Here is an 18,144-nt window from a genome sequence, read left to right on the forward strand (position 1 = left end):
TTTGACCTTACTTAATTCATTTATCAGTTCTGGTAGTTTTTCCGGTGGATTCTTTTGGGTTTTCTGTATGTAGTATCATGTTGTATGCAAATAGTGAAAGTTTCACTTCTTTACCAATGTGGATGCCTTTTATTTCTTTCTGTTGTCTGCTGAGGCTCGGACTTCTAGTACTATGTTGAATACAAGTGGGGAGAGTAGGCATGCTTAGCTTATTCCTGATTTTAGGGGAAAAGCTCTGTTTCTCCCACTGAATATGATGTTCACTATGGGTTTTTCATGTAAGGCCTTTATTTAAATATTTGGTAGAGTTCATCTGTGAAACTTATTGATCCTAGACTTTTGTTTGGAGTTGATGGATTACTTATTCAATGTTGTTGCTGGTAAATTGGTCTGTTTAGATTATATATATATATATATATATATATATATATATATATATGTATAAATGTATATGTGTATATACACATAAAATCTTTAAAATAAGTATATATGTGTATATACACGTACACATATGTGTATGTATATACACATACGTATATATATATTTTAAAGATTTTATTTATTTGAGAGAGAGAGAGAAAGAGCGCACGCGCATGAGTGGGGTTAGGGAAGGGGCAGAGGGAGAGGGAGAAGGAGACTTTCTGCTGAGCAGGGAGCTCAATACCAGGCTTGATCTCATGACCCTGGGATCATGGCCTGAGCTGAAGGTAGAGATGCTTAAGTGACTGAGTCACCCAGGTGCCCCAAGTTCAGATTTTATATTTCCTCCTGCTTTAGTTTTGTACATTATATGTTTCTAGGAATTTATTCATTTCTTCTAGCTTGGCATATGATTTTCCACAATATTCTCTTATAATCCTTAGTATCTCTGTGGTATCCTTTGTTATTTCTCCTCTTTCATTATTGATTTTGTTTTTTGGAGTCCTTTATTTTTCTTGATGAGTCTGCCTAGAAGTTTATTAGCTTTGTTGATCTTTTCGAAGAACCATTTTGGTTTCATTGGCCTCATCTTTTTTTTCTATTTTTCTTTGTCTTTCGTTTTTGTTTCTGTGTCATTTATTTCTGCTTAATTTTTATATGATTTCTTTCCTTCTGCTGGTTTGTATTTTATTTATCCTTCTTTTTCTAGCTCCTTTAGGTGTAAGGTGTTAGGTTCTTTATTTGAGATTTTTCTTACTTCTGGAGGTAGTCATGTGTTGCTTAGAAACTTCTATCCTAGAACTACTTTTGCTGCATCAGAAAGATTTTAGACTATTGTGTTTTCATTGTCATTTGTCTCCATTTGTATTTTGATTCCTTGTTTGATTTCTTGGTTGACATAGTCATTGTTTAGTAGCATGTTATTTAATTCCTTGTATTTACGCTTGATTTTTTTCTTATGGTTGATTTCTAGTTTCATTGTGTTACAGTCAGAAAAGATGCATGGTATAACTTTGATTCTTTTGAATTTGTTGAGGTTTGTGACCTGTGTGATCTATTCTGGGAATGTTCCTTGTGCACTTGATAGGAATGTGTATTCTGCTTTAGGATGAAATATCTTAAGTCCATCTGGTTCAGTGTGTCACTCATTGTTTCTTTGTTGACTTTCCGTTTCGATCATGTGTCCATTTATGTAAGTGAGGTGTTAAAGTCCCCTAGTATTATATCACTATTGATTAGTTCCTTTAGAGTTATTAACTGTTTTATGTATTTGGGTACTCCCATGTTGGGTGCATAAATACTTAAGATTGTTGTATCTTCTTGTTGGATTATCCCCTTAATGACTATACAGGGTTGTCTTTTGTTACAGTCTTTGTTTCAGAGTCTATTTTGATACAAGTATTGCTGCCCCAGCTTTCTTTTGATATCCATTTACATGATAAATGTTTCTCTCCCCTCACTTTCAATCTGCATGTGTCTTTAGGTTTGAAGTGACTCTTTGTCAGCAGCATATAGATGGGTCTTGTTTTTTTAACTATTCCGTTATCATCCTATGTCTTTTGATTGGAGAATTTAGTTTATTTTCCATTTATATTCTAATTATTGATAGGCACATATATATTATTGCCATTGTATTACTTGTTTGTGGTTGTTTTTGTAGTTCTTTTCTGATCCTTTTTTCTCTTGCTTTCTTCTCTCATGGTTTTCCTTTGTACACTGGGATTCCCTTCTTTATTTTGCATGTCTATTACTGGTTTTTCATTTGTAGCTACCATTAGGTTTGTAAATAACATCTTCTGTAAATAACAATCTGTATGAAGTTGATGGTCATTTAAATTTGAATCTGTTCTTTACTCCTCTCCCCACCAACATTTGGGTATATGGTGTCATACTTTATATCCTCTTATTTCCTAATTCCCTTGACTGATTTATTTTTACTGCTTTTGTGCTTCCTACTTTTCTTACCCTTACTTATGGTCTTTCCTTTCCACTCAAAAGATTCCCTTTAACATTTTTTATAGGGCTGGTTTATTGGTTAGGAACTCCTTTACCTTTCATTTGTCTAGGAATCTCTTCTTTTCTCTCCTATTCTGAATAATAGCCTTGCTGGATAGAGTCTTCTCGGCTTCAAAGTTTTTGTCTTTCAGCACTTTGAATTTATCATGCCATTCTTTTCTAGCCTGCAAGGTTTCTGCCAAAAAAGAAAAAAATCTGCTGATGCCATATGGGGTTTTCTCTTGTATGTAACTATCTTCTTTTCTCTTGCTGCTTTTCAAAATTTCTCTACTTTTTGCCATTTTATTTTATTTTATTTTATTTTAAAGATTGTATTTATTTATTTAGCACAAGCAAGGGGAGGGGGCAGTAGGAGAGGGAGAGAATCTCAGACTCCTCACTGAGTCCCAAGCTAGACTGGGGGCTCAATCTCACATCCCTAAGATGACGACTTAAGGTGAAATTAAGAGTAGGGTTCAGCTGCTTCACTGACTAAGCCACCCAGGCACCCCACTTTCAGCCATTTTAATTACTATGTATCTTGGTGTGTTGGAAAATCTCTGTGACTCTTGGATCTTAATATCTGTTTCCTTTGCCACAATAGGGAGGTTTTCAGCAATTATTTCTTGAAATACATTTTCTGCCTCCTTTTTTCTCTTTTTCTTTTAAAGTGTTTATAATACAAATGTTATCACACTTGATGTGTTGGAGTTGCTGAGCTTCCCTTAGATTATTCTCATTTTATATAATTTTTTTCTCTCACCTGCTCGGCTTGATTACTTTCCATCACCCTGTCCTTCCAGTTGCTAATACATTCTTCTGCTTTCTCAAGCTTGCTATTTATTCCACCTAGTGTATTTTTCACTTCATTTATTATATTCTTCACCTCTGATTGGTTCTTTTTTTATCTTTTTGTTAAGGGTTTCACTGATGTCCTTCACTCTTTTCTCAATGCCAGTGAGTATCTTTATGATTGTTACTTTAAATTCTCTATCAGGTATATTACTTATATCTGTTTTGTTTATGTCTCTTGCTCTGGTTTTGTCCTGTTTTTTATTTGGGATGTATTTCTGTGTGTTCTCATTTTGTCTAACTCTCTGTGTGTCTGTTTGTGCTAGGAAAGTCAGCTATATGTCTCTTGCTCTTAGAAGTAATGGCCTTAGAAAGAAGAAGTAATGGCCTCCTGTGGTGTTCTGCAGTGCAGAACACCTGCACTGTTTACCAGAGCCTGGCACTTCAGAATTGTCTCTTACATTGCATGAGCCCTGCTGTTGTGTCCTGGCTGCCTTTTCCCTTAACCTAGTTGTCTGCAGTGATTTCCTTTGCCAGTTGTGGGCAGTGTTGGGTCCCTGCCTAGGGTGGGTGCATAGTTTTAACAGTGTGCAGGGTATTCTTTGGGGGGCCTCTGCCACTGCTGAGACCAAGGCCCTGCAATATGTGCAGGTAGGGAGACTTGGTGTTGGCATGGCTTGCACAGGTCTTCTAGGGAGCTGGGACTGAGGCAAGATGGGCTGGAGGAGGTGGAGCTTAGTATAAGCAAGTTAGTGAATGTTGGCACTGTGCTGTTTCCCCAAAGGCCATGCCACGTGGGGCCATTCGTTTGTGCCTGGCAGCATGGGGGGGGAAATGGTGCCAGCTGGCTCCTTTGTTCCTGGTGGAATCTCCCGGAGAAACCTCCCCCCTCACTCTGAGAGGAGTAAATAACTCTTTGGTATCTCCCAGATGTTTTTAAACTGCTGCTTCTATACTATATCTGGCTCTTGTCGAACTTTCTTTAAGGGTGGGAACTCTACCTCCTGATGCCCTCTGGGCTCTCCCAGAACCAAGCTGGCTAATTTTTTAAGTTTTAACTCCTTCTGGTTGTAAGAATTTATGAAATTCAGCTCCTCTCATTTTCAAACCCAAATGTTCTGGGGAATTGTCTTCCCCATGCAAGCTCCCTGGTAATGTTCTGTTTTTTCCTCCCTTCTCTGTGCCCCCAGCTCCCTCCCTCTCAGGGATGCCATTTTCTGATTAGCTTCCCACATGTCTCTGCCCTTCCTACCCTCTTCAGTGTGGCCTCTTTTCTGTCTTCACTGTGGGATTTGTTCTGCCAGTCTACTCACTGACAGGAGTATTTTTTAGCCCTATCCTTGGGACAGGGTGATCTTAGGGTCCTCCTACTCCACCATCTTCCAACTTCTGCTCATCTTCTTGAAGATAATCAAGGATGCTTTCTACCTTCTCTGGTCACTGGAACATGAATGGAGTATGTTATAGAAATAAACTCTCCATTTGGCACATCATTGTCAATTTTATAATTTGCATAGTATGTAATATGTGAAGATTTCTCCAATTCTGTTACTAGTAGTTAATCGCTCTCAAATAGTAATATATTCATAGTAGAATACAGGTACTAAAATAAACCTTGTCTGCTACTGTAAGAATTTAACTTAAATTATTTCAGTTGTCTGTAAAGCAAACTTGTAGAGAGAAGTAAAGATTTTTTGTAACTTAGCCCTGATAGGGAGAAGAAACCCTGAGACAAAATCCAGCCTTTAAAAAAAAAAAAAATCAACCTTAGTTATTTTTGGATGTCTTTAGAAGGGAGCAAAGCTCATATATAAGAGCCAAGGGATCCAAGTTAAAAGTTCTATATTCTAGGGATGCCTGGTTGGCTCAGTGGTTGAGTGTCTGCCTTTGACTCAGGTTGTGATCCTTGAGTCCCGCGATCAAGTCCCACATCAGGCTCCCTGCATGGAGCCTGCTTCTCCCTCTGCCTATGTCTCTGTGTCTCTCTCTCTGTGTGTCTCATGAATAAATAAATAAAATATTTTTTTTAAAAGTTCTATATTCTAATAGGTTCTGGTATTAAATTGTCATAAATGGTGTTAAGACCATGTGACTTTAAGTTTTGGGGAGAAGGCTCAAGAACTAACTTTTTTAGTTAATACTTTAAAAATGTGATAATAACAGAATCTTTTTATAGTCCAGGAGGTAGAGAGAGTCAACAACTAAGAAATATAATTAGGCATTGAGCATCTATGGAAGACCAGATACAGGTAAAGAAAGAATGGAACATGATTTATCACAAAGCTAAATAAATTTAAAACCATCTTACTGAATACTGGTGGAGGAAAATCTTGAAATGTCAGTCAAGATAAGGTAATTAGGAAATAACTATATGCAGTACTATCATTGATGCTCTTCATCTATTGTCTTCATTGTTTAATTTAAAAAATACAGAAACTTTTATACGTTCAGTGAAATTTCCCAGTCCTTTATTTCCTCGTGAAGGCTGTAATCCTCAACTATGAATTTTATGCTGCAAGGTTTTGGGGCTATAAGTCTTTATTATTGTGGAGGGAATATGTATATAGTAGAAGGTGTTATATATATATATATATATATATATATATATATATATATATATATATATATAAAACCTTTAAATATATATATATCTACTTCTATATAGTAGAAGGTTTTATATATATATATATATATAACCTTTAAATATATATATATATATACTTCAGACTTTATCTTTTGTTTAGATTTAATCTAACACTGTTTTTTACATCACATTTTACTTAGAATACTTATGTGATTTGGACTTTTGCTATGCAAACTTTGCCACTTTTAAAAATACATTTTTGCGTTTAAATACAGTATTGATTCATTTAACTCTGATTTTACTTATGTTTTGCATGAGAAATTTACATCTTAGGCACTAAAATAAGAGTCCATTACCCAAGAGGGAAAATTAACTTCTCTTTCAACCTCAGATAAAAAGGTCCATATCTTCCATGCTTCATTGTTGCCTGAGAATATTTATATTGATGACTAGTCAAAACCTCAGTGGCTATCCTTCTTTCCCACTACCTTCAGTGCATCCGGTGTGAACCTAAAATAAAAGCTCTTCATTATATCAGAACCATTTTGAGTGTATGGAGAATAGCATATGCCTTTTTTTTTTTTTTTTTTTTTTTTTTTTAAAGAGATATATAAAGTGTAGGATTTGGTACTTGGTCTGCCATTAACACAGTTTCCCCTGCAGGGGTGTAGAATTCATAATTAGAAAATAGTGCATGGACCATTGGACCTATTAATTGTCCTCTGCCCTAGTTAATTTTTAAAAAATTAATCTTCTATAAAAATAATCTTCTATAACAGATAATTTATGTTTTATAATTTAAAAAAGGAATGTTGCTCTTTTGAATTTCTGTGCCTTTTCCTGCTCCACAGCCAGCCAGGGACTTGAAAATTAAAATGTATGTGTTTGCAATTTTATAGGATTCATAAAGGATTTCATTCATGGACACTGTCTTGGTAGCCTGTCACGCATGATAGGTTTAGTATTAGTTAAAATGCCTTTCGGCATGAGTGTTTGGGACTGAAAGACCTGTATGTGTAAGTTCAAGTTTGAATTTGCGCATCTCTCCTCTCTTTTTTTGAGTGGTGCACCTTCTCTTGGGCCTAGTTGTGGACAGGTTCTAGTATATTCTTGAGTGGAAAGGACACTAAAGGGCTATACTGTATTCTGAACTCTTGCCTGTGGGGTAAGGCTGCACTGTTAAATACAGCAGTTCAACTCTTTAGTAACTTCGTTGTCATCAGTCTTCGTGATCAAAAGGAATCCTAGTGAGGAAAGTTATTCTCACTGTCTTCAATTAATAATCGGTCACATTGGTAGTCTTTTGTGATTTTTCTTCCAAGTGTTACTTTTTTTTTTCCAAAAAGAAGATATATCTAACTGTACATTTTATTTATGTATTTATTTAGAGATTTATGTATTTTAGAGAGAGGGAGAGAGAGAGTGGGTGTAGATGAGAAGAGGGAGAGAATCTTAAGCAGACTCTCCACTGATCTTAGAGACAGACACGGGGCTTGATCTCACGACCCATGAGATCATGATAGGAGCTGAAATCACAAGGTAGACATTTAACTGACTGAACCACTCAGACACCCCTAATTTTGTACATTTGAAACTGATTTTTTACACTAAGTCTAAAGAAAATATTAGTGCATTTAAATATATCATTATGGGGGGAAAAGTTGTATGACTTTTTTGTGTCCATGTGATAAAGGAGAAATCTTACCTATGCCTGGTTTGAAGGTGCCACATTATTAAAACTTGATTTTAATTTCAAATGTCAGTGATCCACGACAAAGCAGAAACATGACAGGATTTAATAGGCTCCATCTCCCATGATGCAGGACTGAGGTTTAACTGATTATCTTTCAATCTGTAGCATTTGTATGTACCATTTGCCAGTTCATTAGCAATACAAGAGAGCTAAGGGTTTAGTGAACTGTGTATAAGCAGAAGCATCCATAATCCAAGTGCATGTTTAAAGACCATATGAGATAGTGAGCTTTGTGTAGTAAGGACTGTAAATGTAAATTAGAATCATGCCAGTCATTTTATGAAGGAGAACTTTAGACAGTATAAGCATCTTACTTGTTCAGACAATTGTTTTACTGGTTACTTTTTGTTTGCAGACCACTGGCTGATGGTAGTACTTTTGGGAAGTATTTCCATTAACATTATTTTCTGTTATCAGAGTGGACTTAAATTCATATTTGTATAAAACAACTATACTATAGTTACTATTTATTAAAGTTTATTTCTTAGGCTTTCACATTTTATTTCTTTGAAGTTGTCTTTTTTAAATTTACAGTTGTCTTCTCAAAAACATCCTCTGGTGGTGTACAGTTTTTGTTTTTGTTTTTGTTTTTGTTTTTTGTTTTTGATGGCATAGGATGTGACACATGACCCATTTTTTTGTTTATTCATTTTTGTACTTGGTGGTTTAAGACCTAGAATATTCATTCATTATCTCAGATTCCTAGTTTTTGATTGTCATACTTAGAGAGTATATGTGTGAGGAGATTGTTTATTTGGTATGTGAGTACAGTAATTTAAAAGAATGAAATGAAGAAATATCAAGTATAGTGGATGAAATTCGCTACCTTTTGCAGTAAACTGAAATCATCTGCTATAAATGTATGTGGATTCAGAAAGACCCAAAATCCAGTGCAATGGCTTGTCACTTGGTTGTAAATCAGAAAGCAGAAACACAGTATGATTCTTGGCTGGAGAAAGACCGTTGCCAGAGAAAGATTGCAAACTATTGAGCCTAGGTCTAAACGGAAATCTGAGAGTACAAATTTATCAATGTTTATGGGTACATTGCAAGAGGAGCGAATGAACCTGAGTCATGAGTGGCAGTCATTAGAGAAATGGTTACTGGGGTTCATTTCTTAATGCATTGGCTATCTTTTCCTGCTTTGCTATCAAAACTACTTTCTCCAGGGTCATTCATAATGACCTTGTCTCCAAACCAGATCGGTGCTTCTATCCCTCATCTGTGTGCCCTTCACGCAGCTTTAGAGTTGACACCTTCCTCTTCCTTCCACTCTGTTTCTAGATCTTCTAGATCTTTTCTGTACATTCAGTACAGTTTTAAAAACTGGTATTGTATCATGTGTATCGTTTTGTGTCCTGTTGAAATCATTGCATTTTCATGTGCACTTCAGTGGCCATTACTTGGATATACCATAATCTTAAAAACCCTGAAAGCATATAAAAAGAATGCTCATTTTAGGAAACTTTTTTTGTCATAATACAATATATTAAAATTATTTGGAAACCACACATAAGTGGAAGAGTAGACTAAGTGTATATTTTTAACAATTTACTTATAATTAAAAAACTAATGATGGGCAATATTGCCTGTTATTGGAATAAACGAGGAAAGCACAACCTTCATCGTCATTGGAACCTTGTTCTCTTTGTTTTCTTATCTATGAAATAACAGATTTCTACTATTTCTGAATTCTCTTCCAGTGTAATAGAATCTCCGACTTGTGAATTAGTACATTCTGAGAAGTCTGTGTTATCTTGTTTCCTAAACCACCAGTTGATTCTTTTAGATGGCTGTGATTACTATATAATGTACATACATATTAAAGTTAATTTTAAAAGTGCCCCATTCACTGCTTTATTCATTTGTTTGTCATGTGGCATGGTTTTCTTTCTAGCAGATCTGAATGCCTGTCCTATGTATTTATCTAATTTCTGTGTTTGTTTATGTAGAGCCTATGATAGCTATGGTAAATTATTTTTATTTGCATTTGAAAGCATCTTGCCCTTGGTGATTAATGATTATGAAGCTATATTAAAAATATGAATATGAATACAGAAGAATACAGAGTTGTGAAAAAATTCATGTGTAAGTAACAACATATTCAATTAAAAATACTCCCTAGAAATGGTTGATGTCAAATTGAAATTTTGCATCCTTTTTTTCATTGAATTCAGCAGCTTGTGATACTTGATCCTTAGGCTTTATGTGAATTATGAGTCATTTATTTTACTAAAGTTGTATATTATTAAGGAAGTTGGAAAAAATCTTCCCCTGGTGCATTTAGTTAAAAATCAAGTCACACATTCTATTTGCTTAAACCCATCTGCACTTATTTCACCAGTAACATATTTGGTTTGCGGCCTGTGGATTATGCAGACAATGAAAATATGAAATCACTATTGCTGCTACCAGAGAAGAATGAATCATCATCAACTCGCCATTGCTCAGTAGTAAGTATGGATTAGGCTTTGGGGAATTTCTGTCTTTTATTGAAAGGAATATAATAGGAAAATTTCCAGTTAGCAAATTGCTTTCAATCACCACACAATTATTGAACACTTCCTTTGTATTAGGTATTGTTAATTCAAAGACTGTTAGAATAAGTCTAACAACAAGTGGGGTTTTTTTTTTATCTCCCCCATATATTTTAGGGAGCATTCATACTGCAACCAATGTGACAGGTGGAACTCTTATTCTCAAGGAGCTAACATTCTAATGAGAGATAGGAAAGAGAGAAATTATAAATATGTCAACTAATATAAATGAAATAATTTCAGGAACTTATAAATACGTGGTTTAAAGATTTTGTAGTATGTGATTGAGTGGCAGTTGAGGACTCCAGAAAAGGCACTACTTTAGCAGTGTCATTGAGGAGGGTCTCCAGAAAGCTGATGTTTGTTTGAAACTTGAATGAGGGGCAGCCCCGGTGGCGCAGCCGTTTAGCGCCGCCTGCAGTCCAGGGCGTGATCCTGGAGACCCTGGATCGAGTCTCCCGTCGGGCTCTCTGCATGGAGCCTGCTTCTATCTCTGCCTGTGTCTCTGCCTCTCATTCTCTCTGTGTCTCTATGAATAAATAAATAAAAAATCTTAAAAAAAAAAAAAGAAACTTGAATGAGGAGGACGAGTAGGCATCCATTATCTGGAGGACAAGTGTTCTAAGCAGAGGAAATAGCAAATGTTGTGTGGGTCTTTCAGTGGATGAGCTTGGCATGCTTGAAGGGTAGAGAGAAGAAGGTCATAATTGCTGGCGATGTCAGTGTCTAATCTAAGAATAGTGGTAACCACTGAAAGGATTTAAATTAAGGGAATAACATGATTTATATTCTAGAAAGTTCACTCCGGCTGCTTTGTAATAGAGAGGGGTGGGACAAAAACAGAAGCAGGGAGATTACTGAGGAGGTTTCATCCAGGTAAGATCACCTGGATTAAAGTAATAGCAGTGGAGATTATAAGAAATAATGATTAGTGATATTTTTGAGTTAATGGCAACAAACTTTCTGATGGATTATATATGAAGTGTGGACACATACTAGAATTAGTGTGACTTTAGCAATGCGGAGGTAAATGGTGGTACCATTTCCTGATATGGAGAAGGAAATAATTAATTCTCTGCCAATTTTGTATCTGTAAGGCAGGAAACCTGTTGAACCTGTAGCTTAGGAAAGAACTATAAGCTAGAGAAAGTGGAAAGAATGCTTATTCTTTAGGAATTCGTGGTTTAGTGAAAAATATAGATGTTAAAAAGTTAATTACATACTATAATAAATTTATAATAGAAGCCATAAAAATGTACAGTAGATTCATAGGGAAGGAAGAAGCCAACTTCAGGCCTGATCAGCAGAGCTTCACAGAGAGGGTGACAAAGAAGTCATGTAAACTTATAAGGTAAAAGTTTTAGCAAGATACCTAATAGAATGCTGTTGGCTGCAAATAACAAAATATTTAGCTGAATGCCTAAAGGCAGTATATTATTTTATATAAAGATCATCTCAGTATAGATGGATTTCGTTGGTGAGTTCAGCAATTAAATGGCTGCACCAGAAACCCAAATTCTTTGTTTTTGTACAATTCCATCCTTGACTTGTTGGCTCTGTCCTCCCTCATCTCCCCTGCATGGTTGTAGGATGATTGCTACAATTGTCGATGTGACAGTGTCCAGTGTTAAAAGAGGGGCTAAAACCTTTCCCAGAAGCTTTCCAGTGAACTTCGCCCTATGTCTTACTGGTCAGAACTGGTCACACAATTGGTATTGACATACCTTGTGGTTGAAGACACAATCAGTCCTCAAAGAGTGGGTATCTGTAAAAATTGGGATCTCTTAGTGTGGAGGAAGTAAGGCGTGGATTCAGTGAGCATTGCCGCTCTCCCCCCCCCCGCCCCCCAAGGTATACAGAGTGGGAACGGAAGCCCAAATCTAGGGAACAATAGCTCAAAGGCGAGGAGGTGCAAAGAACTTTCGAAATCTGAAAAACTAAGTTTAATGTGGGTGGAGTGCAGAGTGTATTATTATTAGAGAGAAACCAGAGGTCAGGAGTGAGATTGGAATCAGATTGTAAGGGCTTTGAATCCCCTGAGGATGAGTGTAGACATTACTGCCCTACTCAAGGGGGCATCGTCAGTGCTGTTAGTACAGAGGACAGCTCAGAGTGGGCTGAGACCAGAGACTGTTTGAGAGACCATGTGGTAGACCGAGCTCTGATGTGAAATGGTGGGGTGTGTGGGCAGGGAGAGAAGAGGAGTGTGGTGGACACATTGCAACTGCCCAGGTGGAGGAGGAGGAGAGAAAGAGATGAGTTGAGGTCTACGACCAGAGGTCCTGCCCTTCTTGTCTAGTGAGGGCAGCGGCACGGTGATTGATCTCTTGCTGAAGATGAGGAGGTGACCTAAGGCACTTGAGAGGGTCATAGGTGCTGTCACGGGTTAGTTACTCTTGGGCTCTGAGAACTCTGTCTCCTGCCTTCTGGACGTCAGCCCGGCAAGTGTGCCCCAAGCTGTAATTTTGATAATGAAGGGAAAAGTAGAAATCAGCAGTTTAATTTTCTTGGTTCACAAATGAGAAAGCTGAAACGTAGTATGATTTGCTTATGGTTAAGGAGCAATTACCAAAAAAAGGGGAGGGAAGTCAGGGGTTTTTTTTTTTTAATTTTTTTTTTATTTTAAGAGATCAATTAGAACTTGAATTTCTTAGATCTTAGGTCAGTACTCCTTCAGTCCCACCATACTTACGAACTATGAATTGCCATTTATCTTATTCGTTTGGACTTGAACCCTCCCAGCAGAACACAGAACTAAGAACCAAGTGGTCATTTGCCAGTGTTCCTCCAAGCTGGAGACAGGGTATTTTAAATGTGTCAAAAATAAGGCTGCGTTTACGGTATTCTTGGAGTGTGAAAGTGGTGCTGTCCGTCAGAGAAGAGGGCATCGGTTATTCTCCTCTCAATTCTGCTGTCCGTTTCCCGTTTATTTTTATTAAATGTGAGAAACTTACACTTTCTGCATGTCACATGGACATGGCCTCAGAATGTCATTATTTACTTATCTTAGTGGTAGATTTTTGGCTAAGGAAAAGAGCCTTAGATCTAAGTTCGAGGTTGAAATGGTTGTCTCTTTCTGGAATCTGGCTTCTCAGCTGCTGCCAGACTCCCTTTTTACTCCTTCTTCTTTAGCCACATTGGGCTGCCTACTGTTCCTTGAATCCACCAAACATGCTCCCATTTCAGATCCTCTGCACTGGCAATTTTCTCTGCCAGGAGCAGTTGTAGGGAGCTGCGTCACCCCCTTCAAGTCCCGCTCTGGTGTAGTCCTATCCGAGAGGGCTCCGTACTATGGGATCTGAACATAGCAACCTTCCAGTGCTTCCTAGCCCCCAAACCCAGCTTTATTTTCCTGTACCACTAATCATTTGCCAAAATATATTTTTATTTTATCGGGTTTTTACCCTCCTCCCAACTAGAATGTAAACTGTGAGGTCAGGGACTTGCCTCTTTTGTTACTGTAGTAATCCCAGTTTTTGAACAGTGTGTGCAAATAGTGTGTGCTAAGTATGCGGTTTCCAAGCTGTCCCAGGAGCTGCTTCAGGAAGAGCATCATGTTGGGGGAAAGAGGTGAGAAGTGGGTGGGGTTTGAGTGTCTCTACTTCCCATTTAGAACTTTTGTTTCCTGGTTGTTGGAAAACACAGTTTTAAAATTGAAAAGCTGTCTCTAATGACTTGAAAAGCTGCTTGCCTTCTTTATTTTGTTACTTCTCTGCCCATGATCCCTTCAAGCAGCGCATTTACCCTTTTTCTTCTTTTCGTAGTTTTTAAACCCTATTTTTTTAAATAAACTCATTAATTAAGAATAATTTGTTTAAGACAAATTTTCATGTCTGATTAACTCTTTAAATAAGTTTAATGCTGTTGTAATATAGTGACTCATACCTATAAAATCAGGATATTGAACCCTTGGGATGTTTTCTGAGCATTTTTTGAACTTCATGATTTTAAGACCTCTGCTTATTCAAACCAAATGCCTCCCCTACCCCTCACCTCCTGTTCCAAATCAAATGTATAGCTTTGGTGGCTGTTTGCTTTATCTTTTTTCTTTTTAAATAGTATTCCTTAACTATGAGAAATTAGTGCCAGTTTCTATTCTTTATTCAAATTTTAAAACTATGATAGGAAAATGCTTGACCCACTTTGGTGCTTTTCTTGGGTTGATGGAAATAGTATCATATGCTATATTTAGAATTGATATCTTTTCACTCTTGTATTTTGTGCAGAGAACTCATTTAGCTGAAGTGGAGTTATATAAATTGGAAAGTAATGTGTTCCATTTAGAGCTATTTTTGTGGCACTTATTTGTATAACACAGTAATTTTTGAATGACTGTTTTTTACTATTATTTAGTAATTGATCATAAAGTATCCTGCATTATTTTCATTTAACAGAATATTTACACTGTTTAGGTTAGACATGGTTACATCACCTTATAACTTAGTGAATAGGAAAGACACATATATAGAAATGTGATATAAATGTGTATGTGATGTGTGTAGCTTGTCCAGGGAAACCTTTGCAGTTTGAACCTTAGATGAATAATTTAGGAAACTGATTTTAACTGCTGTATATTGTGATTAAAAAACTTTTTATAGAAATCTTTTTTTTTTAAATCTTGTATATATACTTGTTTAATACATAGTAGAATCCATTCAGTAGATTTGAATGAATGAGCTCTGTTTATAGATGTAGCTAACAATTTAGATGTTACATTGTCAGGTATCAGACTGCTTGAATTATCACTACTCTGATATATGAAGTGAATATTTAAATACTAACTTTCTCGAATCTAGTGCTGAACTGTACTGGTGATCATACTTTCAGTGTTTTACTTGTGTTCTTTGGGGCTTTTGAGAACCCAGAAATCCTCTGCATATAAAGTCACATGTCAGAGGGCCCTGTGTCTTATATTTGGAAATTACCATACTGTGTTTGGTAATTTTTGTCCTCTAATTTTGTCCTCTAATACAGTGTCCTTTATACAGTGATGCCGATTTGCTTTTTTCCTTTTTTTTTTTTTTTGCTGGGTCATTGTTTATCTTTTATCAGGTAGCTTGTAGCTAACTCATTCCAATTCTATTTGTGAAGTTCTGTTGGCTGCTGTTGGAGGCATTATTTTATTGTTTCTTTGAATCTTTCATTTCTAATCTCGAATGCTATCCATTCGTGTCTTCTCTTTATTTTGTTTTGATCTTCTGTAAGTTCTGTGTCTTTCTGTTCAAGTGAAAATACTGGTCTTTGTTAAAGCAATTCTTTCCTTTTCATGAGCTACATTGAGTTATTACTGTTAGTGGATCTAAGTTTTGTATTCTCTTGTCTTTTTTAATTTTCTTGGTTTTGATAGGTAGCTGTTTTGATGTTGAGTTTGTTTTCTATTTTTGAGCTGAGTGCTGTTAGAAGCTTTAGTGTTCATTTTTCACATAACCTCAGTTTAAAATAAGGCCAAACTGGATTTAACTTTTGTGAAGTAAGTTAGTAGAGGGGACATAGGGAATTGATAATTATTTTTTTTAAATGGATGTTTTGGGTTACTTAAAAAAAAAAAAAAAAGCTTACTGGTGACAGAATTAAGTTGTAAAATCCTAGAGAGATCCAATTTAGAATCAAGGAAACAAGAGCTCTGGGTTTAGATTGCTATTCCAAATAGTGTTTTATTGGGGGGAAAATAAAGGACTAATAAAATAACTCTTTAAATGCATTGAGCATTAAGGCTTTGAGTGACGATTCAATGGAGATGGTGGGGAATTACTAGGTAGAGAGGAAGCTAAATACTGAGACTTAAGCTTCTATCAAGTGAAAGCCAGTTTATATCTTTTTCTAGTCTTTAAGTGATTTTAACACTGTTGTATCTCCCCTTTCTTAATAGCCAAACACTGGTCAGCGTAGGGATGGACCTCTTGTGCTTATAGGCAGTGGGCTTTCTTCAGAACAACAGAAAATGCTCAGTGAGCTTGCAGCAATTCTTAAGGCTAAAAAATGTGCTGAATTTGACAATACAGGTGAGGATTTTTATATATTTATTTTTGGTTCAAAAATTTTTTTAAATAGATAATCCCTTTGTAGACCTCCCTTGATAATTTATGTTTTAACCATTGGGGATTAGCAGTATACTTTGAATTTTGTAATACATTGAAAATGTGTTTATAAACTACTTGCAGGCCTAATTTAGTCAGGAAATGTTAAGTTTAAAGCTTTGCACATGTTTTAGGACTGAATAGTTGTCAGAAGGGCAAACTTAAGAGTTCACTAATGACAAATAAATTGTGTGCAATGTAGTGCTTTAATTCTTTAGTTATAGTTTGAAAATAAAAATAATGTTTGCTAATGTGGCTTTCAGATACAGGGTTTATGGTCTGATTTTTCATGTTGTTGACCAGGATGGAGAATGATACTAACTTTAAAAAAGTCTAATATTTAAGTGTAAAAAGTGTTGCTTTTTGTCTTTTAAAAATTTTATTTATTTGAGAGAGAGCACAGGGAGAGAGAGATTATAAGCAGGGTTGAAGGGCAAAGGGAGAGGGACAAGCGGATGCCCCCCTGGGCAGGGAGCCTGATCCTGGTACCCTGGGATCACAGCCCGAGCCGAAGGCAGACTTTTAACCGACTGAGCCACCCAGGTGTCCCCAAAATTGTTTCTTTTGAAGAAGATTCCGGTTATGAAGCACAGACTAGCTGGTATAATAGTTAAAGAATTATTTTGGTTTAAATCTCTGTTTCTCCTCTTTTTTTTTATATTCTAGTAACTCATGTCATTGTTCCTGGGGATACAGTTCAAAGTACCCTGAAATGTATGCTTGGGATTCTCAATGGATGTTGGATCTTAAAATTTGAATGTAAGTACTGGATGTGGGAGAACTACAAAATGAATTAAGTTGACGAATTTCATTTTTTATGGTGCTCTACTGCCAATAATTATTTAAGGAACTTAATGCTTTTTTTTTTAAACAAAGCTTCTTATATTAATGATATCATTTAGATGTTCTTGATGAATGTCCACAGAAGTGTTTATTTTAGTCTTTTTTTAATTTCTTTTTTTCTACACTATGAAATATTTTAATGAAGAGTGAATGAATATATGGTAGAATTTTAAGCTTAAGTTATCCATATCACTCTCATGGTATATTTAACTTTATAATAAACACCTGTTTTAAATATACTACCATGACATTAAATAATTTATTGCTTTTGTTTTATGATTTTCTTTAGGGGTTGGGGAGGGACAGGGGGTGATGGGGAGAGAATTTTAAGCAGGCTCCATACCCAGTGTGGAGCTAGACATGGGGCTCGACCTCACAACCCTGAGATCATAACCTGAGCTGAAAGCACGAGTCAGATGCTTAATTGATGAGCCACCAGGCGCCCCTCATATTAAGATGTCTAAAAACTATGTATGCTTTCTTAGCTGATCCAGTATATTTTTGGGAGCTATGAGAACTTTAGACTGCCTTGTACTACCTGATTTGAGGCAATTAATACCAGCTATTATCCAAACCTCTGATGAAGAAGTATCATCCTTATCTGCTTCTTGTTGGTGGTCAAGCACACCGCCTTCAGAATTGCCTTTCACCTTCCCTGCTTGCACTTGTTCGTTTTCTTACTCTTGGATTCCCTTAGGACTCATGGAGCTCCACTGTACATTTCTGTGTATCCTCCAATGAATCTGTAATTATTTCAGATTAAAAAGTTTTAAAAAGATAGTATTTTTAATGAAACTTTCTTTTTATGAAGCAAATTATGGATTAGAATTTGTTTTAAAAAACTTTGTTATAGCTTTGTGCTTTGAAGATTTTATAGTAGGAATGCTTGATTTATCAAGATCTGGATTATTATTAATTTAATCTGTTGTCTTACATGTATTGGTAACAACACAGCAAATCTGTGTTGAAATTTCAAATCTGTAGTTTGAAATTAATTTGGTTTGTAGAACAGTTTCTCTTTAGCAATTGGTATTCATGTCCTTTTTAAATGCAGCTCCCATTGTCCTTGTGATCATAGTCTCCACTGATAGGTCAGATCCGGCTAAGGCTATGACCAGCACTGTGACTCGTCTATTCTCATCC

General features: G+C 36.2%; 1 protein-coding gene across 2 annotated transcripts in view; it reads left to right on the forward strand.

Annotated features, from left to right (window-relative positions):
* BARD1 (BRCA1 associated RING domain 1) overlaps window positions 1–18,144 on the forward strand; it is a 76,899-nt gene that overhangs the window by 46,299 nt on the left and 12,456 nt on the right. For both annotated transcript variants that reach the window (XM_072742951.1, XM_072742952.1), the window contains 3 exons: window positions 9,889–9,997; window positions 15,951–16,083; window positions 16,825–16,917. In XM_072742951.1, the coding sequence (XP_072599052.1) occupies window positions 9,889–9,997; window positions 15,951–16,083; window positions 16,825–16,917 (335 nt within the window). The remainder of the gene's footprint in view (window positions 1–9,888; window positions 9,998–15,950; window positions 16,084–16,824; window positions 16,918–18,144) is intronic.

Source organism: Vulpes vulpes, chromosome 16 (genome assembly GCF_048418805.1).
Source record: "Vulpes vulpes isolate BD-2025 chromosome 16, VulVul3, whole genome shotgun sequence".
In the NCBI taxonomy this organism is placed as follows: Eukaryota; Metazoa; Chordata; class Mammalia; order Carnivora; family Canidae; genus Vulpes; species Vulpes vulpes.